The sequence below is a fragment of the Rhinopithecus roxellana genome, chromosome 3 (genome assembly GCF_007565055.1).
Source record: "Rhinopithecus roxellana isolate Shanxi Qingling chromosome 3, ASM756505v1, whole genome shotgun sequence".
Taxonomy (NCBI): Eukaryota; Metazoa; Chordata; class Mammalia; order Primates; family Cercopithecidae; genus Rhinopithecus; species Rhinopithecus roxellana.
This window is the reverse complement of record NC_044551.1, coordinates 20,913,715-20,937,925: the sequence shown is the minus strand read 5'-3', so window position 1 is coordinate 20,937,925 and position 24,211 is coordinate 20,913,715. Positions and strand designations below refer to the sequence as shown.

The 24,211-nt window shown below is 47.3% G+C and overlaps 1 protein-coding gene across 1 annotated transcript in view; it reads right to left on the bottom strand.

Moving 5' to 3' along the window:
- Positions 1-796: 796 nt before the first annotated feature.
- Positions 797-24,211, bottom strand: part of UBE2QL1 (ubiquitin conjugating enzyme E2 Q family like 1) — a 37,355-nt gene continuing 13,940 nt past the window's right edge. The window contains exon 2 of the mRNA XM_010376020.2: positions 797-2,173. Coding sequence (XP_010374322.2) covers positions 2,042-2,173 — 132 coding nt within the window. The 3' untranslated portion in view covers positions 797-2,041. The remainder of the gene's footprint in view (positions 2,174-24,211) is intronic.

Below are 24,211 nucleotides of genomic sequence, written 5' to 3'. Positions count from 1 at the left end.
CTAAAGTAAAACTGCTTTTAGTTTTCATTAGAAGAGAAAATTATTTAGAAAGGAATAAACTCAGGTGCTTTTCCTAGCAAGATGTTTCTGTCCTAGGTCTTCAATCTCCACAGTGTAATTCTAGGATGGTCAGTAGCTCCAGGGTCCAAAGACCGTCAGCCAAATGTCAGGTTTCCAGGATGGAGAATGCCACCATAGAGGGTTGCATGAATGAACATTGTAAGTTCACTGTCATCAAGTTTCATGACTATTATGACCACAGGAAACCTGAGCGGGCCCTGCATTCTTAATACACTGTCATTTTGGTCTAGCAGAGCTGCCTGTGTGCACTTGGGGGCAAATAAGAAAGTGGTAAAGAAAAACAAAAGTAACAATAAATTTGGTGAATGCCCAGCCCTGCTGAAAGGCATCAATCCTTGTTCTTTAAGGCGAGGCCTCTTGGATCTCTGAAAACCTTGAACCAATGGGCAGGTTCCCAAGTAGGCAAAACTGCCTGAAGAATTGAATATATTATCCCAGAAGACTTCTCCTCCCTCACAGTGGTAAGATACAATTGGCAACATCTGAACTTGATCCAATCATCCCTTCAGCTCCTTGGCTGTTTCTGGGGACCATTTCAATCTACCGAATTTTTGCAAAGACTATGGGTTCCTAAGACTCATTTCCGGTACCTGACTTAGAATGCTGCTCTGGAATTATATGTTGTAGTATTTGCAATATTTTAAAAATTTAAGAATATCTGACATATTTTAAATAGAAGGATAGCCCACAATGACTGGATCCTTGAGGCAGTGTATCACGTATGCATGATTTTATTTAAAATGTGTCCAATAAGACTTTCCACTTGGAATGAACATTTTTACCTCTTTCCTCATATTATTAGAAACAGTATTTCCTCATTTCATGGAGTTTCTTAGAAAGTTCTAAGTAACTTAACAGAAGAGAAAAATGAAATTGTGGGGAGATTAAATAACAGGAAGTTTACACCACAGCAAGGGTGCTCACCCATCCCAGTTTCGGGGGACACACAAGTGACTATTGGGTGAAAGAGACCCGGTCATGCAAATCATCATATGATCACTTGGTATCCTTTGGCAGTTCTGACATTCCTTGTCACTAGCACAGATAATAAAATGAGTCAGATGACTGCAGTGAATGGGAAATCGTCTTTTGCTTTTGGTGGTGGAGAGAAGACAGGAACACAAAGGCGTGGCCTTAGGACCATTTCCTAACATCGGACGAGACTGTTCGCAGCTGACCACCCGTTGCTCTGAGCCCCAGAGGGCGCATCTGGTGTCCACGCCACCGTCTGCCGGGGGTGGCCGCAGCGTCCTCTGCCTTCCATCTAATGGCACTGGTTTATCTGTGGACAGCAGCACACCACAAATCAGCATCGAGGGCACATTTCCACCAAGTGGGCAGTTGTGGTTTTAAATCACTAGAACCTGGCAATGTTAAATTTGTGTTTTCATGAGCCAAAGGTCATAGCACAAATGAGGTCTAAATGTCATCACAGCGGACCATGGGCCACAGAAAGACACATCTTCAAGTTATGTTGACCTTCCAGGAAGAAAAACAGAGATACAGAGCACAGCAAACACGTGCCGGGGACGCACGGCGGCGATGCACGGCGTCCCTATGAAATATGAACGGCGCCATTTACATGGAAATGGAGCCAGCAGGGGCATTGAGTTTCCTGCAGGCTCGTCGGAGCTGCTGTCATGGAAAGAAGCTCAGGGCAATGTGACCGGGGTGGGCAGAGGGGCAGGCAGGCTGGGAAATGTCACCATCTCAACATGTGTTCTAAAGTGACTTCGAGGTGATCATTCATTTATAATCGAAACATAATCCGAACGGCGTTTGCTCCCTCTTCCTCTCTGTAAACACATCTGTTCATAAATAACTTAAACGTCTCCTTGGCATTCAGGATGCAGTTCTGGCTGGAGTAAAAAAGGGGGGAGGATGCACAGCGTTGAGGAGATGTCAGGGTACTGGTGTGTGTGTGGACAGGCGCTTGAGCGTCTACTGCACGTGGCAGACATCAGCCATCGGACACGGGCGGGGTGACCCAACCATATTTTTCATGTGTCTTCACCAAACTCTTAAAGGTAGCTTCAGCTTCCTTGCGACTGAAAGACTTTTTGGATTTGCCAGCTTTCCTACAGATCCGTCCCTGCGTGAGATGAAAAGAAAAACCAGGTTAGAAGGTCACTGGGAATTCTGTTTCCTACCATCTTTACTAAGAACACATGGAGTCGTGGGGATTTCTGATGTCTGAATCAATGCAGTGCACTGGCCACCAGCAGGGTGGGGGCAAGCCTCACTGCCCAGATGCAGAAAAATTCAGCTCTGGCACCAAATAGATGGGGCAGCCTGGGGCTGGCAGCCTTCCAGGGGAGGGGGGTGCTGTCTTTACAAACCCACACACAGCATTGGCTGAATCCGAACTTGCTCACTCCACGGTGCTGGAGAGCAATCTCTGGCCCAGTTCCTGAGATACGCAGGAGGGACCGGCCCTATCGAAAGGGCATCACTTCACAGCCAAGCACGTTCTCCCTGAGGCAATAGACTGTTCGAACTTCCTTTCCCTCCCTCCAAAGAATGCCTTTAATTACCACTTCAGATTCCATCTGTGATAACAGTGAAGATAAATGTATTTATAGAGAGATGTGTATATTTGTATATTTCTACAAATATTTAAAAACTCTATTTTTTAAAATTCAAGTTCCGGAGCCATTAGTGAATTTATTGGAATTTGTGTCACTTCAGCACCATTTTGTGAGGTGACGGTGGACATTTTCATGGAAGAGACCTGTCCTTGAGGTCCAAGAGGGGGTAGAGGTCAGGGCAGGTGCTTTGTCACACAATCCCAGGAGGGGGTGGGGCTGGTGGAGAGCCACATCCCCTCACAGTGACCAGGCATGTTCTGCTCCCAAGGACACAGCACTTGTCTCTGCAGTGGTCAAAAGGGACTGACCCATATTCAGATGGCACAAGAGGGCTCTGGACTATGAGAAAGAAGAAATCAGGCAACACTGCCCATGTGACAGTGTCTCGGGACGCCCTGGAAAATGTGGCATGTCTGGCACCAGAGGGGAGGAGCAGACGGAAGACAACCAGGAGTTGGGGTGACGCTGGCCTCAGTTGGACCTGTGGCAGCTCTCACTCTTCCGGTCTCAATTACTCTTCATTAAGCATCTTAATGGTGGATCAACTGAGACGTTCCCTTAGCCTCTGAGGCACATTTACTTCCACTGAGCCTCCCCCAGGCTCTCCTGGAAGATCTGCTCCTCTCCTTGGGCATCCCATGTACATGTTTTGCAGATGGGGCAGAAATGCCTGGAAAGACCTGGCTGAGCTTCGTCTACTGGCAGGCGCACGATTACCAACCATCGCCTGCTGTTCAGGAACCTTGGCGAACAGAATTTCTCTCTGAACAGACCCTCTGCACTCCCAATATGGGGCACTGGTGCTACAGCACAACTGTGGGCACATACTGGGATGTGAACAGGGACCAGGCCTCCCCACCAGCAGCTCCAACACACAGCAGCCAGGCACCTTGGACAGCCATAGAGGGCAGAAGCCACATGGGTCTGTGTGGCCACCAGCAAGCACGATCCACCCGATCCTGGCTCTCTAATAACCCACTGACAACTCCAGTGGGAAGGCAGCTGCAATGACCTCCAAATCTACTGGGCAGACGGTGCCCAGTCACCTGAAACGTGGAAGGGAAGAGGCCATTTCACATGCCTGTATTCGGAGCCTACCTAGGCTTCCTTTTCAATAATTGTCTAGCCGGGCGCGGTGGCTCAAGCCTGTAATCCCAGCACTTTGGGAGGCCGAGACGGGCGGATCACGAGGTCAGGAGATCGAGACCATCCTGGCTAACACGGTGAAACCCCGTCTCTACTAAAAAATACAAAAAAAAAATTAGCCGGGCGAGGTGGCGGACGCCTGTAGTCCCAGCTACTTGGGAGGCTGAGGCAGGAGAATGGCGTGAACCCGGGAGGCGGAGCTTGCAGTGAGCTGAGATCCGGCCACTGCACTCTAGCCTGGGTGGCAGAGCGAGACTCCGTCTCAAAAAAAAAAAAAAAAAAAAAAAATTGTCTATTCAACAGTGGACACACAGGCCGATCCCTAGTTGAGAAGTCAGGAGTCCAGGGTTACCAAACTCTGCCTGCTCTGGATATCCCTCTGGTTTCACTTGTGCATCTGTCACTGGGGGCAGCAGGACTTTTCCTTTTTAAAAAAATTTTTCTTTCTTTTCTTTCTTTCTTTTTTTTTTTTTGAGACAGGATCTTGCTCTGTCATCCAGGCTGGAGTGCAGTGGCACGATTGTAGCTCACGGCAACCTCAAACTCCTGGGCTCAAACAATCCTCCTGCCTCAGCCTCCTGAGTACCTGGGACTACAGGTGTGAGCCACCGCACTTGTCTAATTTTTTATTTTTTATAGAGATGAGGTCTCATTATATTGCCCAGGCTGGTCTTGGACTCCTGGCCTCAAGTGATCTTCCCACCTCAGCCTCCCAAAGTGCTGGGATTACAGGCATGTGCCACCATGCACACCTTTTCAAAAATGCTGTATAGCTCACATCAGAAGAGTTGCTAAAAGGATGAAGGAAGATCGGAGGAGAAGACGACAGGAAATGGCCATTTATTTACTGCTAGCAACATTCCCATGCCTCACTAGGATTGACTCCTATTTTGAGTTTTATAACTTCAAGCATATTTGCTTATGTGATGTAATTATACTTGAGACCACTCAGAGCTAATATATTCATAATCATCATCATTGTGGGCTGAGATCAAAGTCCAAAGTTATCTCATTAAACATATGAAAACACATCTTTCACATCTTTGAGAGGATGTTAGCATCAATTTCTTCCTTCTTTTTTTTCTCTTGAGACACAGTCTCGCTCTGTCATCCATCCAGGCTGGAGTGCAGTGGTACAATCATAGCTCAGTGCAACCTTGATCTCCTGGGCTCAAGAGATCCTCCTGCATCAGCCTCCCAAGTACTTGGTACTATAGGCATGCACCACCACTTACAGCCAGTTAAATTTTTTTTTATAGAGACAGGGTCTCGCTTTGTTGCCCAGGCTGGTCTCAAACTCCTGGGCTCAAGCAATCCTCCCACCTTCATCTCTCAAAGTGTTAGGATTATAGGCATTAGCCAGTGTGCCCGGCCAGCATCAATTTCTACATTAAGTGACAGCAAATATCAAGGGTTGATTTTTTTGGCTAAAATGATTTTTTTAACCATCTCTATCCTTTTTCTCTATAATACTGAAAATCTATGGTATTATATGAAAATCCTGAGCTAAAGGTAGCTAGACAAATAGAGGCTCACAATCATATTGGAATATTCTGTGGCTTTTGGCATGAATCCACACTGTGCCTACTCTTTGTGAAAGTCTCAATTGTTACAAGAAACAACAAACAAAACCCCAAAGGAACAGACCACTCTTTGTTGCCTTTTCTTCCCTGTTAGAATTATGAACAGAAAGTCCCAGTGCTTAGTCAATTCCACAACCGGGAGACAGAGCCCGTTATGAGTCAGTCAGAGGCTCAGCGCATTTATTGCACTACACTGTTGATAAGGAGCTCTCATCTCATCTCCTGTCTCTTACACCCACGTTTACAATTAACAATTTTTTTTTCATAGGTTCATCTGATTCTGATTGGCTGTTTAAATTTGACACAGTGAAATGCTGGACTTGGAAGCCACTCCCTGCATTCCTCCTTTATTTCCTGGCTCTCCCCAGTGTCACAGAGCTGTTTTTCTGACATGCCCTTGCTGTGCCCACTGCACCAAGAAGAGGGAGACCCCTCCATCCCGTGTTCCCTGCTTGCTGCAGATGTTTGGGCACTCCCATTCATCCTTCCAGGATACAGTCTCTTGAAAAGTGAACTTTTGGGAATCAAGTGCAGACAATGTCACACATTATGATGAACACCCAATAAGATAATGCATTTGAAAACACTGAGGACTTTGAACTTCATACAATTAATAGCGTTTTTCTTATTCTCATAACACTTACCTTTCTCCCTTGTCCAGTTCTATTTAATAATCAAAGAATCTAGTCTGAGATATTTCCTTTGAATAACTCTAATTTCTTCTAAAATATCTCTCCTTGTGCTTAATGTTAAAAGGCGTGGATGGATGTGACTTTTCACTCATCCACTACAACAGCTTTGTGTTATCACTCAGTGTTTACAGCAACACTTTTGATAAGTAACAATTTCTCTCTTTCCTGAGCCACACATGGTAAGTGTATATTTATGAACAACCACAGGATTTTGCCATCACCACCTTAAAAGTCTCACTGTAATATCGAAGCTGAACAGTGTTAATGAGAATACAATTCTCCAGGGCTGCATCTGTCAAACAAAACCAGTAGGTGGTACTTTGATTTGATTCTTTTTTTCCCTTATGGCCTTTTGAGGGCCAATAGCAATGACTCAGCATGAAAACATTTCAACACAGCTAATAAGATGACAAGTGCCCCCAAACTTAAGTCCCCAGTTCAGTCCCCATGTACTTGAATTTCAGCCTGGCACGTCTGCATCTCCCTCAATTGTCTAATGTTTCTCATTCATTCATTTATGCATTCATTCAATGTGTTGGGTGCCGGGTCTAACAAGACGAAGTGATGCCAGGTCCCTGCCTTTAGGGCTTAGAGTCCGTTAAGGGCAGATAACCAGGCATATTGCAGCTGCTGGGACAGAGGGTGTGGAACAGGCAGGGTGTCTCACTCTTGGTGTTGTTGGCATCTTGGGCCAGGTAATTCTTTGCTGTAGGGGCTATACCTGCATGGAAGGAAGTTAGCAGCACCCCTGACCTCTACCAACTAGATGCTAGTAGCACCCCATGAGTAATGACAAGAAATTGTTTCCAGACATTGGTAAATGTCCCCACAGGAGCAAAATCACTCCTGATTGAGAACCACTGGTGTGTAGAACTAAAAGAGCCAGAGGCAGGAAGAGTCAATTTATTCTTTATTCATTCAGCAGTCGATTGCTGCAGGTCTCCCCTCAGTCAGGAACTGTGCTGGTGACCGGGACTGCAGAGCTTTCTAAAAAGAATAATTCTGGTCCTTATGGAACTTATAGCCCAGAGGGTATGATGGATTCTACGTTGGGGGAGAGAGAAGAGGGGTGGTGGTAGTGATCTGTGTGTTCAGAAATATTTCTATTGACAATAACGTAAGCTGAGCCTTGAGACATAGCCGGGCAGGTGTTTACCAGGCTATGGTGGGAGAGGACAAGGGGTCCCAAATTGAAGGTGTGAAATGGCTCACTATACTCATGGAACGATGGACAGATGCTTGGGGAAGGGGGAGGCTTGGGCATGGAATTTAAGAGTGTGTGTGTCTGTGTGTGTGTGTGCTTGTGTGTGTATTTGGTGGGGAAGGAGTTGCATAATTCAATAGACCTGGCTTCAAATCCCTGCTCCAATACTTCCTGGCTGTGTGACCTTGGGTGAATCACTTAAACTCTCTGAATTTCGATCTTCTCATATGTAAAATAAGCATTATAATAGTATTATGTGACACTGGATTCTATAAGAATTTAATATGTTAAAACATAAAAGATGCTTTGCTCAATGCCAAGCACAGGGTGAACACAATAAATGGAGCTTCTTATTTTTTCAACTATCTCAGAAGGTCTTCTCCTTTGGTAAAGATAGTTTCATTCTGTCCTCTTGAAAGAACACACAACATTTCTGTCTTTTCATGTAGATTTTGTGACTTATTTAGTCACAAAAATGTCCACAGGCAAATAAAGTATATTGCATTTACATGGCTAATTTCTTAGACTTTTGAATTATGTCTGTCTTAACAAGTTGACATTAATACATTAATTCTATACTTCTTACGATTAGAGTTCTTCTCGTTCCTTTTCATTGCAAACTTACTTTCTTGGTATTTTTGTGTTTTGCTTGCCTATGAATTACAGACTTTTGCCCTCTAAAAATAGTTAAAAATTTCAGACTCCTTACGTCAAGTTTTGAGTTTCCTGAACTCATTTCCTGAGCCAAAATTACAGAGCTGCTACTTGTTTTTAAAGTCTTTGAAGGAGTAATTGTCAGTCTAAAAGCACTCATAATCTTGAACTCCCTGACATGGGTTGTAAACATGTGCAGGACTCATTTTAGGCTTCCCCTAAAACTTCTATCTGGGGGCAAAAATTAAAGCTCACTAGACTCTGGGCTTGAGGAAAACCAATGCTTATAAGCATCTTTCAAAGGAGGTCTGCTTTGGAAAGACATTGGGGATTTCACCTTTCTTTTAAGGTTTAACGTTCAAAGCAAATCCTAGAAAAAATTCAACTTGTAAGTTTCTAAAGGACAAATGAGACTCTACAACAGATTAGACTCTTCTAAGAAACACATTCCCAAATCAGATCAATGACACTTAAGCCACTGATAAGCAGGGGACTTCAGTTGGATCTGGTCCGATGAGACAGGAAACAGAAGGATCCGGAGAAGGTGACTATAGCCCTTATTGTGAGTCTGGGTGTGTGTGCGTGTATGTATGCACATGTGTGCGTATGTGAGCATGTGCACATGAGTAATGCATGTACATACATGTGCATTTGCGTGTATGTGCACGTGTGCTCATTTGTGTGTTTGTGGGTACTTATACACATGTATTATGTCACATGTGAGCATGTGTGTTCATGTGTGCACATGCAGGTGTCTATGGTGGGGACCATATGTGAGCCTCCCTGCTGTGGAACGGCTGCTGACTAGAGTCCACAGTAACCTGAGGGAAGGCTCTCAGCTGAGTGGAGGGAGCCCCAGGCCACATGAGCCGGTTTGATGGACAGTCCCTTTGCACAGGGAAAGCTTCAGCCTGGTGGGCTCCGAATCTGCCAGAACCCCACCCAGCATCAACCAGAGGGGACAAGCAGAGAGGGCTGGGAGAGCAGAGACAGGGAAGGGGAAAATGACAGGGTGGGAACATGCTGTTGGAAACGATGAGGCGCCAATAAGGTCATGTCGAGGTTCTGTCTGAAGTGCAACCCCAGAGACTACTGAGTCCCCACACCACCCACAAATGCCACGGCGACTGCTCCATGCTCAGCCCGACTCTGATGTGGGGCTGCTGCGTAGCTGTTTTCACATCCCATCTCATTAAATGTTGACCCGCGCAACCTTTGCAATGACTAGGAAACTGGGCTTCCATTAACCAACTTGCCAAGAAGAGCTGGGTTCAAATCAAGGACTCCTGAGACTGAAGGCAGAGGCACCACAGAAGAGTATGCATGTGGCCTGAGGGGCCACAACGGGCGAGACCAAAGACAGGTAGCCTCAGGGCCAGGGCCTGTGGAGTGCCCCAGAATCATCAGGGAAAGGGCTAGAGGCAGCCACATGGGCTGGCGACTCCCTCCAGGAAACCAGGACTTGGAGTATGCAGACCAGCCCTCCCTGCTCACCACCCCTCTGACGCCAACATGGGGCGCGCTCAGGCTTCTGTGATCCCCATTGGGTTTCACTCAAAGTTTGTGCCCAATATGGCTTGGGGTTCCTCTCATCGTTCAGACACCAGCAGCAGACTCATTCATACACACCCCCATGACTAGTTGTGATTTAGTTCCTAGATCTGGTAGCTAAAAAATTTGTTGGGTGGTTTCTGGAAAGTGTCAATTCAAAATAGTCACCTCAGAAGCCACAAACGTGATTTTTCGGTTACACTTTGAGAACGCACTGTTTGCCTCAGAGACCTGTCGACTCATGCCCAAGCCAAACACATACAGGCGACCAGAGAAGTGGCTTCACAAAGTAGATGACTAGAACATCCCGCCAGATCTGAGGCCATAGAGGACAGTGCATTGGGTGGTGGGGCACGAGGGGCCACATGGCTACATGGACCAGCCACACAGGGACCAGCCACAAGGGGACCAGTAATTGGTGCGGCTCTAGGTGGAAAAGACCACTCTCCTCCATGGCCTTGCTCCCACCTTGATAGAGATAAGTAGTTTCTACAGAAAAAAATGCACTGTGAAACCCATTCCCATTATAGTAAAATTTCTCTCTCTAGCGAGAATGTTTCCAGGTCTGGGACTGGGGATGGAAGGGCTGTGCATGTCCAGGAGAGGCGAGCAGAGTCCCAGCGGGTGATGCGGTGTTCTCAGGAAGAAGGCTGGCTGCACCCTGCTGACATGCAGGGAACACAATCCTTCACTCCAAACGCACCTTCCGAGCATCCCATCTGTGGGCTTCTCATTCTTTTTTTTTTTTTTAGACAGAGTCTCACTCTGTCACCCAGGCTGGAGTGCAGTGGCGTGATCTCAGCTCACCGCAACCTCTGCCTCCCAGGTTCAAGTGATTCTCCTGCCTCAGCCTCCCAAGTAGCTGGGATTACAGGCCTGCACTACCATGCCCAGCTAATTGTTTTTGTAGTTTTAGTAGAGACGGGGTTTCACCATGTTGGCCAGATGGGTCTTGAACTCCTGACCTTGAGTGATCCACCCACTGTGGCCTCCTAAAGTGCTGGGATTACAGGCATGAGCCACCGCGCCTGGCCAGGGCTCTCATTTTTAAAGGCGAGTTTGAGCCCATCAAGATGTGGAAGAGAGTGTACAGAACACGGTAAGCATGTCTTTTCTTCTTTGGGTGCTGACAAGAGCACCGGTCTGATCAGAGGGCATTGGACTCGCAGCAGGGAGGCCCTGCTGGCGTGCTGGATGGTGCGCAACCATGGATGTGTACTTTTCCCACCTGGAGCTGGGAGACAAGATGAAAACATCTGGAATCTCAGCAGGAGCAGGTGTCCTCTAGATGAGAGTGCCTCTGCTTGGGCCTTGCTGACGCTGGAGCTGGATCATTCCCAGCTTGGGGGCTCCTGTGGACTAAGGGTGTTCAGCAGCCTCCCTGGGTCATTCCTGGCCATGTGCACTGAGGCTGTTCAGGCTGGCCTCCATTCTCTGGATGCCATTAGTACCCCTTTTCCGAGTGGTGGCAACCAAAAACGTATCTGCCTATTGCCAAGCCCTCCCTAGGGGGCTGAAGAGCCCTGTGGAGAAGCCGTGCTCTAGAGTGGACTGTGGGGGTGCAGGAGGGGGCACCGAATGGGGCTGGGGGCCCAGACGGGTGGAGGAGACTTCCAGGGGAAGGTGGTTCAGGAGCTGAACGCAAAAGACAAGTGGCAGTGATCCAACCAGAAAGCAGGAGAGGGGGCAGCAGGAGCAGACGCCGTGTGAGGGTGGTCAGTGAGCATGCTGAGGCTTCCGGGAGTCGGGGCTTGCTGTGGGGTGGAGGTGGAGGTGGGGAAGGCAGGGATGGCAGGTGCCCTAGTTTCCTGGGCCTGCTGGAACAGAGCACCCCAACTGGGGGCTTGAAACAACAGAAATGTGCTTTCACAGTTCAGGTGGCCAGAAGTCTGACATGGAGATGCGGGCCTGGGGAAGGGTCTGCTCCAGGACTCTGTTCCAGCACTCGGGGGCTGCCAGCACCCTTGTGTGCCTCAGCTTGCGGGCACAGCACTCTAATCTCTGCCTCCGTTGCCATACGGCGTTCTTTGTGAATCTGTCTCTGTATCCAAATCTCCCTCTTCCTACAAGGATACCAGTCATTGGATTAGGGACCACCTTAACCCAGCAAGACCTTGTCTCAACTCAATCACTTCTGCAAAGGCCCTATTTTCAAATAAGGTCACACTCACAGCCACAGGGGGTAGGACTTCAACTATTTTGGGGAGGACACAACTCTGCCCATGGCAGGCATAAAGCTGACAGAGCAGCCTTTCACCTGTGCCTCAGCACTTGGGCCCATTCTGCAGGTGGGAGCATATTGGGCCAGGTTTTCCTTGTGGGTGAGTCATCTGGGAGGTGGTGAGGCAGTCAGTTTTGGGGTGTTGTCCAGTTAGGTTATTGTCATGGTCCAGAGAAGGTGGCAAGGGCCTGGCAGAGGCCACTCAGTGAGTCTGACTAAGGCCACATGGGCAGGGCTGGGGGAAGGATCAGTGGGAGGCCTGGCCACTCCAGGCTTCTGACCCAGGAGGAACAGGTTTCCAGGACAAGATACTGAGCTCTGTTCGGGTTGGCTGGCTTTGAGGTGTGCACAGAAATCCAGGCAGGAGGCTGCTGGGTATAATGGTGGGAGCTCACACCAGGGAACCTAAATGATGAGGTTCCACAGGGAGAGGTGTGTGGGGAGGGGAGCGTGCCTCCTCTCTGCTCTCTAGTTATAGGCCCATGAGCAGGTCACCCTCCCTGCACCTAGTCACTGCACCTGTGTCACTACCTGCCCACACCTCCTGCATAGGGATAATGAGCACTTGGCATGCAAGGCAAGATGGGATGGAGGTGGTGAGCCACTATGCCAAGTGACCCAGGGCCAGACCTGCAGAGAGACGCTGTCTTAGGAGCAGGCTGTGGGGTCCTGGGAGGATGGGTGTGTTGCTGTACTCCTTGTTGTTAACCTCCTAAGCACGGGTGCTCCATGCTGGATGGAAGATTCACATGCAGGCACAGACTGTGGTGTGCCAGCCCTCAGGCTCTACGACTACACGCCACGTGCACAGGCAACATCATTTTAGCCCTATAGGCTTAAAGCTTCTGCCAGCATTCAAATTCTGATCTCAGCTTCCCAATAAGTATTTTTTAGAAGGTAAACTTTTTCAGAAAACTGGACTTTCAAAGTAAAGTCTCAACTTCACTGAAAAGACCATATGGAATATGTCATGTCTGCAGCCGATAATTTTTTGAAGGCCTGTTGTGGAAGGCACTAAATCAGAAGTCAAAGGGAGCTAAGAAGTAAGTCATCAGAACTGCCCTTTTCCTAGTAATGGAAAAGTTAATCCCAGGTATATTTTGTGATATTTTAAATGGCATAAGAACAATTTTACAGATTAATTTTCCTGGCTTTGTTATTGTGATATTTACATTGGCTTGTGGTAAGATTCAAAGGTAACAAAAAATCAAGCTTCTTCAATCTCCATATTTGAAGCAGCAAAAATAACTTTCATGCTGGCTTTGTTTGCCTGGCTCTCATGGTACTGAGTTTTTCTGCGTCACTGGGATGTTACTTTCTGTTGACCTCATTATTTGTAGATGCTAGAATTGCCTACATAGAAAATCCTAAAGGCTCAGCTATTTTTGAGGAACTGGATTTGGTAGACAGCGTTAATGCTCTACAAATAGCCATGTGGGTCCTTACATTTCTGCCTCCCTTGCAGTCAGATGGGGGCCATGTGGCCAGTTCTGGCCAGTGGGTGGTGCACAGAAGGAGGTGTGTGTGTTTCAGGTGGAGACAGTCGGGCGCTGATGCCCTCACCCTGCTCTCACCCACTGCTGCTGTGAATTTGGAGGTCGTGTGCTCCAGGTAGAGAGCAGACACTGGCCCGTATTAGACTCTGTGCCAGAACATAGTTTTCCTGTGTTAAACTGCTGAGATTTCAGGCTATGCTCTTGTGTGGAAATCAGAGTTCACTGCTTAGAGTAAAATTCTTTACAAATAATTGAAAAATTACAAGGTCCATAAAAAGCTAAGATGATTTTGAAAAAGAAGAGCAGAGGGGGTCGTACTCTGTTGGCTGTTGGACTAGGAGGCTGCATTCCTAAAGGCAGAAGGCAGTGTAGTATTTGTACAGGAGTAGGAAAATTGGGGAAACAAGCAGAAGAGAGAATCGTATTTACATGGGACTGTCATGGGATAACAATGGCAGCAGAAAGCCACGTGAAAAGACCAGGTGGCTCAGACAATGGGGTCAAGGAAAGTGTTTACTGCAGAGAAAGGAAGCTGGGTGTCTGCCTGGCAGCTCACATGGAGAAGGGTTCTAGATGGATGAAATCCAAAATGCGAAAGGAAAAGCTCTAAAGCCAGTGGGAGGAGGCTCAGGAGGATGCCTCGTGATGGGACGGTGAGGAAATGGTCTTCCCAAACAGCCTCGATCATAATGTAACTTCTTCAAAATTAGGGAGGAGTTTTTTTTTTCCCCAATAAAAGACAAGAAAGAGAAGAAGATACAGAAAATTTGGGAAGACAATATTTGTGATATCTAACACTTGCACAAAAAATTAATACCTGGAAAAAAGAAAAATTTCCTGAAAATTGAGAAGAAAAAAACTAGATAGCCAGGACACAATGTAGGGAAGGGAAAGAAGATCAACAGATGTCTAAAGAAGAGACCTGGATGGCTGACCAGTGTGCAGTGTGATGTTCAGATCCCAGTCATCAGGGAAGTGCAAGGAAAGCAGCAGTCAGATGCCTCTAGGGTCCTGTCAAGGGGCAAAACTGAGAGAGGAGGACGATGCCAGGTATCTGCAGGGAAGTGTGTCAATCGTCCACTTCTAGAATGTCAAAGGCATTCTGGAAGTTTCCAGCAATACCTCGAGACAATCCACATACCGAGGCTCATGCACTTGTGAGCTCACAGCTGGGCATCAAGCCCAGAAGATCTGCTTGCAGGTGAGTAGCCGTGTTCCTGTGACCACAGGGAGGTGGGAGACTGCTGGCATCCCCAGGGGAGTGGATGAGCAAAATGTGATCAATTCACATCTTGGAAAAATATGCAGGTGTGAAAAGCAATGAGCCAGACATACCAACAGTGACACAGCCGGCCCACCAGCCCAAGTTCTGGGTGGAATAACTAAGATTTGGAGCAAGGCACAGAGGACAGCACTGGCTGGGCCAGTGAAACACACATATGCATGGAATGACATGACACACCTGACAGGATGAAGTGTATTTAATAATATCCGCTAGAAACAGAATGGGCTCCCATGGGTCTTGCATGGATGGACTGGTGGGCTATCATTAACCGCTCCCTACACCTGACACACAAAATGAAAGTCACAATAAAAATGTGGTTTACATGAACGTGCATGCCAGAATTTATTATGTATGTGTAAAAATGTGATAGCTTCTATACACATCAATAACTGATTTGAACATACAATGAAAACAAGATCTTACCGACGGAATCAGCAAATACTATGCTCCTGTATCGGGCAGCCCCTAAGCTGTCCCAAAAGGATCTCTGATTCCTGGTGTTTACTCCCTGTTTGACCGCCTCCTGCTGAGTGTGAGGGACCTGAGCTTCCTTCTATTGCACAGAGGATGGTGGAGTGATGGAAAGTCACTTCTGAGAGTAAGCCACAAAAGACTGCAGCTTTGGTCCTGGGTGCCCTCTCTCTCTCTCCCTAGCTCCCTATGAGGGAGGCCAGCTGCCATACTGTGAGTGGCGCCATGGAGAGGCCCGCAGGCAAGGAACTGAGGCCTTCAGCCAACACCACCCAGGAAGTGCATCCTGCTGCAGCACATAAGTGCTCATGGGAGCCAATCCTCCCCAGTCAGATCTCCAGATGAGACAGCAGCCCTGGCCTTCAGTTCCCCTGCAGCTCTATGACAGACCCAGAGCCAGAGGCACCCAGGCAGGCAGCACTCAGATTCCTCAACTCCAGAAACTAGGAGAGAAGAGATGTTGGTTTCTTCAAGACACTGAGTTTTAGGATAATGGGCTATGCTGCAAGAGATAACAAATGCTGAGGCCTGGGAATCAACTAGACAAAAAAATTCCTAAAGATAATAAGATAAATAACAATCAAATGAAAAATGGACCAAGGGCAAAATGAGAAAGTCAAGTGGCCAAAACCCATCCCCTAAATCCCCCCACAAAAAAATACAAAAACCCAACTGTATGAAAAATGCTACACCTGAATAAGATACAAAATATGTAAGCAAAAAAAGATGAAATATGCTTTGCCAGTGACATTAGGAAGTAGTGAAATCATCAGGGTTGGAGAGGCCTGGGAGATTTCCAGCCTCCTGCTGCTGACAGGACTATAACCTGGGGTAACCTTTCTGAAGGGCAATTTGGCAGCACTGTTTCCAATCAATACGGAGGGTGTTCCTGCCCTTTGATCCAGTACCCCACTTCTGGGAGTTTCTCTATGGTAATTAGGGTACAGGGAGCAAACATGACATACAGGACAGTCCCCATGGGTTGTTTAGGGAGGGAAGAACTAGAGGCCTCCTGTCACCCGATAGGGCTGGCTCAGTCGTCCACAGCACCCTGCACCATGGGGGGGCTCAGCAGCCTTTTGAAGGTTTAGTTGACCAGGAAGATGTCCAGGGACCTTATGAGAAAAGATGTGCACACTTCAGACTATCCTGAAGAGCATGGGCCCACTGCTGAAAAAATCATGTATGCCTGTGGAAGTGTGTGCGTGTGCACATGTGTGTGTGTGCATGTGTGTGTGTTCAGGGGTGCAGAAAAACAGCCAGGATTTCTAACAGGTGGAATCATGAAACTTCATTCTCTACCTTAACGTGTACTATTTTCTATAATCAGAAAAAAATTCTTAAGAGTTTTAGAGGTTCGACAACATAACATATGCCATTAGAATTCTGTGCACTACCACACAATCCATGCTTCTCCCGGCCTCTTCGTGAAATACCAAAGCGCTGTAAGATGATAATAGTCACAGTAAGAGCAATCATAGCATTATATAATTGGCGAGTTGCAGGCCTGGACACACGTGGATCAGCTGGAGGTGCACAAAGGCACAAGCTCTCTGGGGAGCCCCAGGCTTCCAGGGGACCATCCTTCATTTAGAGGTCAAAGTCATCACACCATGTTCTGTTCTCTAAATAAACATGATCCTTCAGAGGAGCTCTGTGTTCAGTGCTGGTCCACACAACAGAGCAGCCGCTGGGCTGTGAACACCGCGGCTCCAGAATCACTGTCGTCTTGGTCTACAGTCGCCATAGACCACTGCAGGGTCCTGCCCGGCACTATCACAGAATGTCCTCTGCATTGACTCTCATCGCAGAGGGGCGCCTGATTCCAATGGAGTAACATTTGTTAAACTGAACCAAATTAGAGCGATCTCCTTCTCTAATAAATTGTTATCATCATGAGGGCAGATCAAAGTTGGCAGCAACAGAGAAAAGCTATTTATATTGTTCTCCATTTAATTGGCTTTTTTGGGTTAAGTGCACTTAGAGGAAGAAAAAAATCCCTACAGATCATTTAAATTATGACATTGTGAAAGTCAGGGGTGTCATCCTGAAATTGAAATGTAAACATATAAGTGTATACTGTTTGAATAAAAAAATTTATATAAGTAGTTTAAACATACATTTTCATTTTACAAAGAGTCTTAGTGTGTATATACATATATATATATAATCTAGGATATATACATACATAATTATATGAACACTATAGCTTCACACCATAGCTTACATATATAAGCCTTAGATTATATAAATATATACATATAAAATATGGATTAAAATATTTAGATATAAATGTATAAAATATAGATTATGTTTATATACATATATATAAAGAACCCAGCCATATAATATTTTGATGGATGGATTCTGACATCTCTGAAGTTTATGGAAAATCCCTCAACTCGTGAAGCATCTGGAATGGATTGGCCTGGGTCCCTGAGCATGGAAATGATGCTTAGTGTTACCTGCCCAGCTGTCCATCTGGACACATGAAGATAACGATGGTATGGAGAAGACGCAGCCAGAGCTCAGGCAGATTCGCCGCCCTCCATCAATGCTGGTGGAGGAAACCAAGTCGGCCCTGCTCTTGCAGACGTTAAGATTCCAAGAAGGCAAAAGACAGGAGGCTGGGCAAACAAGAAGAACGTGAAGAGATGCAGAGGCGGTGGGCTGGCTGCACGCACAAGTCTGTCAGCCTCTGTAGGAATCACGACGAAAGCCATCCTACCATCTTCTCAAGTCTTGTGGCAGACTGGTGGTGATAACTGAGGATATTTTAATGAATTTGTCTATTTCTGAGTCAAATAAGAATGCATGTGAAGTGCGAATGATGGAACATAACTGTTCTCTCTGATGTGCCTTGTGACTGGTCTGGTGTATCCCTCAAACTCTTGGTAGGTGCTTGTTTCACACAGTTGGATCACTAAAATTAACAACTAATGATCATTTCCATAAGTAACTATAAGTCAAACGAGTAAAATTCTTCTAAGAAGTAGAATTGAAGGCTTTCAGAAAGCATCTTCCATCTAAATTTGGTAAAACGTTTAAAATGATGAAAATGGTGATGAAGAAAAAGCATCAACTTGGTACATAAGCATTAAAACCAATGGACTGAAAAGATTCCCCAAGATCATTTCAGCCTCAGCGCCTCACTGGAGAGCCACCTTCAAGTCTCACTGATACTCCGGGCAGTTGTTTGAAACAAGGATCCACCAGTCAGCCCCTGTCCGTTGTCCCGCCTGAGTGTCTACACTGCCTGCCTGACTCCTCCCCTCCACACTCTCACTTTGCCAGGCACCCTCTTTCTCCTCCCTCAGGCCAGTGCACACAGCAGGAGTACCCCTTCACCCACCCCGCACCCCTGCTCCAGCTCCAGGGAGGATGACCAGCTTCCCTGAGCAGTTAGCAGTGGTGAGGTGATGTTCTGAACCAGAACGAGGGAACAGGGCAGGGGGCTCGCTCAGCCAGAACAGGGCATTTTCAAGACGGCAGTGGCTGGAAAGGAAGGAGAGAAAGGAACACTGTTAACCTTGGACACATGCAGAGGAGCAGCACGAGAACAGGGACGGGGAAGATTTATAGAGACAGTGACAAGGTAAAGTGAGACAAAAAATAGTGTTATCCAGGGATCACAGGGAAGTGGGAAAAGTGCCAAAGAAGATGGATCGAGTCCCTGTTCATTGATCTGGATGAGAGCAAGGAGAGAGGCCCAGCAGACAAGGCAGGAAGAATCCTGAAGGTGGAGGGAAAAGTCAGGCATAAGAGATAAAGGCGATACAGTGATCTGAAAAAGGAAGAAAGAAAAAATTCTGGGACAGCTAAGAAAAACAGATAAACCTGCAAAACCTAAAGTTTGTGAGGAGGGATGTGCTGATGCTGCAGGAACAAAAGGGGGCTGGGAAGGAACACAGTCTGGGGGGCACGGGGGCCTGCAGGCAGCGCAGGTGAGAGGTTGGGGCGGTGGGGCCCGCAGGGCAGAGAACCCAGGCAAAGACAAACCGGAGGACATCTGAGAGGCAAAAGCTGCAGGAAAGAAGACAAATGACACAAACTTATACGTGCTTGGGAAGCAAGGCTCTCCTGTGGGCTGAACTGTGTCCTCTCAAGTTCCTCTGCTGAAGTCCCAACCCTCAGCACCTCAGAACCAGACTGTATTTGGAAATGGAGTCTTTATAGAGATAATTACCTTAAAATGAGGTCATCAGGGTGGGGCCTAATCCAACAGGACTGTCGTCCCTCTAGGAAGAGGAAATTCAGACACAGGTAGAGTAGACAGATCCTGTGAGGACACGGGGAGAAGATGACATCGACAAGCCAAGCAGAGGCCTCGGGATCCAGCCCTGCCACACCTCGATCTCAGACTCGCCATCTCCAGACTGAGAGAATGCATTTCTGTCATTTAAAACCCCAGCCTGTGCGGACTTTGTTTTAGCAGCTCTCAAATAATAATAGAGGCTAATGCAGGCTCCAAGAATAAAAGTCACAACTGAATGGAAGGAGGAAAGGGGAGGAGAGGGAGGGAGACAGGGAGAGAGAGCAGGGGGCGGGGCGGGGGGGTGGGGAAGAGAGAATGAGAGAGATTGTGGGAAGAGAGTGAATTTACACAGTAGCATAGAAATCTCTAATCAGGGAAGGACTACAATGAAATAAAAGATATTGACAGAGAAGCTATTCAAATGACACACTCTTAACATTAAGTTACTTAAAATAAGCAGCAAAGCCTCATGTGCCGGGTGACAGTCCCAGTCCCAGAACAGTGAGCAGACTCCTCCACTTACTGCCTCTTGACTCAAAATACAAACCTCTCTCAAACGTCCTGCCTGGTGTATTTTCCGGCAAACGGTATGATGACATTTCAAGGGCACGCGATTAAAAACAAAACCCCATAAAGCTTATTCTCACGTACTAAAACACTGACCAATCAATTCAGTGTTTAGAGAAAGATAATTCACATGAGGTAGGCCACATACGACGTAGGGCCAGAGTGATATGCCTTTGGCAGTCAGCATCACCAGAAAGCCCTTTGATGGCCCTGGCTTTGTGGCTAAAAATGTCCACTTTCCTGACACTGCAATTACGGTGCACTCCACACCCTTCATCTTTCTCTGATGGTTCATGATCTTGCCGTGCCTGAAGGACATCCACTCAACCTCATTCTACAATAGGTGCTGGGCGCTTACTAGGCGCAAGGCTGGGCTGGACCGGCAGGCCCCATGTTGCTGCCCGCCAGGGGCCACACTGCCCAGCCCCACCTGGGGGAGTGTCCAGCCCCAGATTGGAAGACAGGACACAGCCCCCTAGGAGGCCCACAGGCCGCTGCCTGGTGCTGACAAGGACTGGGAGGTGACCCTGGTTCCAGTTTTTGGAAGAGGAAACAGGGAGAGGAAGAAGTGGCTAGTTCCACTGTGAAGACGCTGGGTGCTGCACCGCCCTGGCTGCCGAGTCAGTGGGGAGGTCTCAGCACCTCCACGCCTCCCACTGCTCAGGGCCCTGGGAGGGTGGCGGGGGCAGAGGGAAGGAAGAGGGAGGGGCAGGAAGGGAGTATAGAGGGTGCAAGGGGAGTGTGAGGGGAGGGAGGCCACCTGGGGCCCCGGACAGCAGAGGGAGACAGGCTGGTAGTGAGGGGGAACGAAACGAGCAAATACACTGAGAGGAGCAAGTGGAAACGCTTTGCACGGGGGAAAAAGCAAACGTGGAAATGCGGAAATGGCGAGGAGTCCAGGTTCCATCCTCATGGAGGCAGGTTTAAGGTGAGGCAAGAGCTCTTCCCCTGCGCCCTAGAGCTGGCCTCGGGAAGCCCAGACTGTCAGGGTCCATTTCCAGCAGCGATTCCTACGCAGGAAGTGAGCGAGGGGTCATCCCGGGGGGCTCTTTCCTCTCCAGGACACGGAGCAGCTGTGTCTGAATTGCTGGGGGCGGAGAGGGGCACCCTGAAGCATGCCAGAGCCCCCCACAGGATTCCTGTTGAAGCGAGGTGCAAAGCACCCTCCACCCCCAGGCACTGGGGAGTGGAAACTGAGGTTGACAACCACTGGATCCTGAGATTGGGTCTTGGAGAAAATTACTTTTTGCTCATCTCAGTTTTCTGTTATGAAATGAAAATATTCACTCCTATTTAGACTCAGCCTCATTACTGTCTGCCACTTCACTTGGCTCTGCAATCCATTAAGAAAAAGTTTAAGAAAACTAAATGTTTTCCAGCTCTATTTCCCAACTCTGCCTAATTATATAATTCTAAATATTTGTTTTTTTTTTTAAAGGTCTAAGAAAACTAAATTGCTGATGATGTGTGGTGGCTCATGCTCGTTACCTCAGCACTTTGGGAGGCCAAGAACGGTAGATCACCTGAGGTCAAAAGTTTGAGACCAACCTGGCCAATGTAGTGAAACCCCATCTCTACTAAAAATACAAAAATTAGATAGGCATGGTGGCACACACCTGTGGTCCCAGATACTCGGGAGGCTGAGGCTTGAAAATCGCTTGAACCCAGGAGGCAGAGGTTGCAGTGAGCTGAGATTGTGCCACTGCACTCCAGTCTGGTTGGCAGAGTGAGACTGTCTCAAAAAAAAAAAAGAAAAAAAGAAAACTAAAATGCTAGTTATAGTTAAAAAGTGCCTGAGCCTGGTGACAGTGCCTCTGTAGTCATACATGAGGGTGCTATTGGTAATCCATTGAATTGTAGCTTCTTACCAAGGGACCAGCACAGATGGCCCTGCAGAGCTATGAATGCTACTGACTACAAGAGGCTAAAATACCCGGAGCAGAAATTAGCTGCACTCTAAGTCCAAATAAATCTCTATGTTTGAAACATCATTAAAGCATTTAAAATTCTACTGAGGGTGACCTGAGGCACTTGGTGTCACCCATCATTGAAGCCCAGAGAAGGCAGACACAGTCCTCCCTGTGGACCCTTTTGGGCCTGCTGGTTGCCAGCATGTTACTGGCTCTGAGCTCCGTAAATCATCTCCTTGTTTTTTCTTTCCAACCTCCACAAACTGTTCAAGTTCCTCTAATTAAGAAGCGCAGCCAGCAGTGGCCAAGAACCCTCAACTACAAGACAGTGAAATCAGCTACTTCTGATAAAGACCTTCAGAACCGAATCAGACACAGGAACAAACAAGACCACAATGTATGTGCTCTGATTCTATGGGAACGCACTGGGAGCTATTTCCCGTTCCTTTTTGACTTGCGAGACATCTTGTCATCTTGAATTTGGAATTGTTTTTTGATATGGGATTGTAAATCTTTTGCAGTTTCGTTGTTCCTACTGCAGGACCTACAACAGTCATGTATTGGGAAGATAATTTTCTCTGAGTGGTTAGCAGGTGCCTCCTACAGCATAAAACATCACTCAATAGCTCAAAAGCATCACTGAGGTCTTGGTTTACAATTGACCTTGTTTGCTAGGCCTGTTTCCCAATTCTACTTAATTACGTAATTCTCAACATTTGTGTTTGTGTTTTTAAAAAAGCCCTTAGAAGGCAGGAGAATCACTTGAACCCCGGAGGCGGAGATTGCACTGAGCTGAGATCACGCCATTGCTCTCCAGCCTGGGCAAAAAGAGCAAAACTCCGTCTCAAAGGAAAAAAAAAAAACCCTTAGAATAATCTGGAACAAAAATTTGGTGCAAAATAACAGCACGAATACAAAGCCTACCTGGGTTTTGGAAGACCTTCGGACCAAGGTCTGGCTCCCGGTCCTGCTGCTCGCAGAGTGTGGGGAGCGGGTGGTGGTCACAAAATCAAGGGCGTTTGCAGTCTGCACCACGCAGGAACGTGAGGGCACCCCTGTTCCTCAGCGCCTTCCTCACCCAAGGCCCTGCACCAAGGACATGTCAGGCTCCTCTTCACCTGTTCATGTGGCCCTCTTTTCACTGCTATCCTCCAAATTCGAATTCTTTCCCCAGCCTTTCTTTAGGGTCACTGTATTATACACTTAAAACATGTTTGCAAGCTCTGGGATAAATAAAAGAATTTACTCACCCCATTTCAGGGTGAAACCTTCTAGAACAATTTGAAATATTTTTAAGAATACTCATCAATCTGTAAATACTATGACTTACTGATTTAAAGCAGTAATAATGAAATAAATGAGACTGAAGGGAGATACAATTAAGATTGGGTGCAACGTACCAATCTTTACTGTAATTATGTCAAGAAAATAACAACATCAAAAGAAAGGAAAAGAGTCAGTAGCAAAGAAATGGATGATTTAGAGATGCACACTTCTGAAAACTTTTACTTATGGAAAATGCTGCCTTCCATTTATCATTCACTCAAACTGTGCTTTACGCCTAGGACTGGTTAATTGTACAACATTATTTTTGTGAACACCAAACAAATTACACATCAGCCTTTCATGCTAGGTTCAGAAGCCGGAAATGTCAGATTCCTTTTCCTGCAGCAGAAATCTTACATTTCCCTCAACTTAATTTAATGGTGATGTATGGAAGTTTCCATAGAATTCTGTGAGGAAAGTCCCACAGGGATTTTAGGTGAGGCTTATTCTGCCCTAAGTGCACGCTGAGTGAGGGTGCCTTTTTCTTCCTCGAGCCCTTCAGTAGGTCATTCTGTCCAGCTCTGCGGTTAGTGGCCTCTCATACCTGGCACTTGACAACTCCTCCTTGATGTTGCTTCCCCATGGGGCAGCACAGGGAAGATGCCCCCGGGCAATTCTCATTAAGCAGGAGCAGGAGGAGCTGGGCCCTGGCAGCTCCTTGAGGAGCGTTGGTCTGCTTCAGCCACGCCACCTTCTGGAGCTTGAGAACACAGGAACTGGCCTCACTCCTCAGTCCAGGATCCCTCCCTTGCCTGAGCTTCTGGGAAAGCTCACATGCCCCGTCCACAGGAGAGCTGAATGCAAATCATGGGGAGGGGGCCCTGCTTTGCCCTTGCCCTTAACCTCAATGGTGGCCCTACAGCTGCCGGCAGATCCCCCTCCTTTCTTGACGCCAGATCCCTGACTCTCAGGGTAGCCTGTTGGCTGCTTTCTTCATACGCCTCCTCCCACATCTGGGTCTTGAGTCCTAGGTTGAGATTGTCTTTCCTGGTCGAGTCCTGACCAAGACCCAGTTCTGAAGTCTTGGAGCATCTTCTGGTCCCAGAAACAGCATGGGGTGGTCTGAAAGGCCTGCAGAGGTTACATGACCATCACCCTCGCTTGGGCTTGTCCGGCCTACTGGCCTTCATCAGGGCCAATAAGGTCAAGTGCTGACCAAAAGCTGCTGCAGAGCCTGCTGT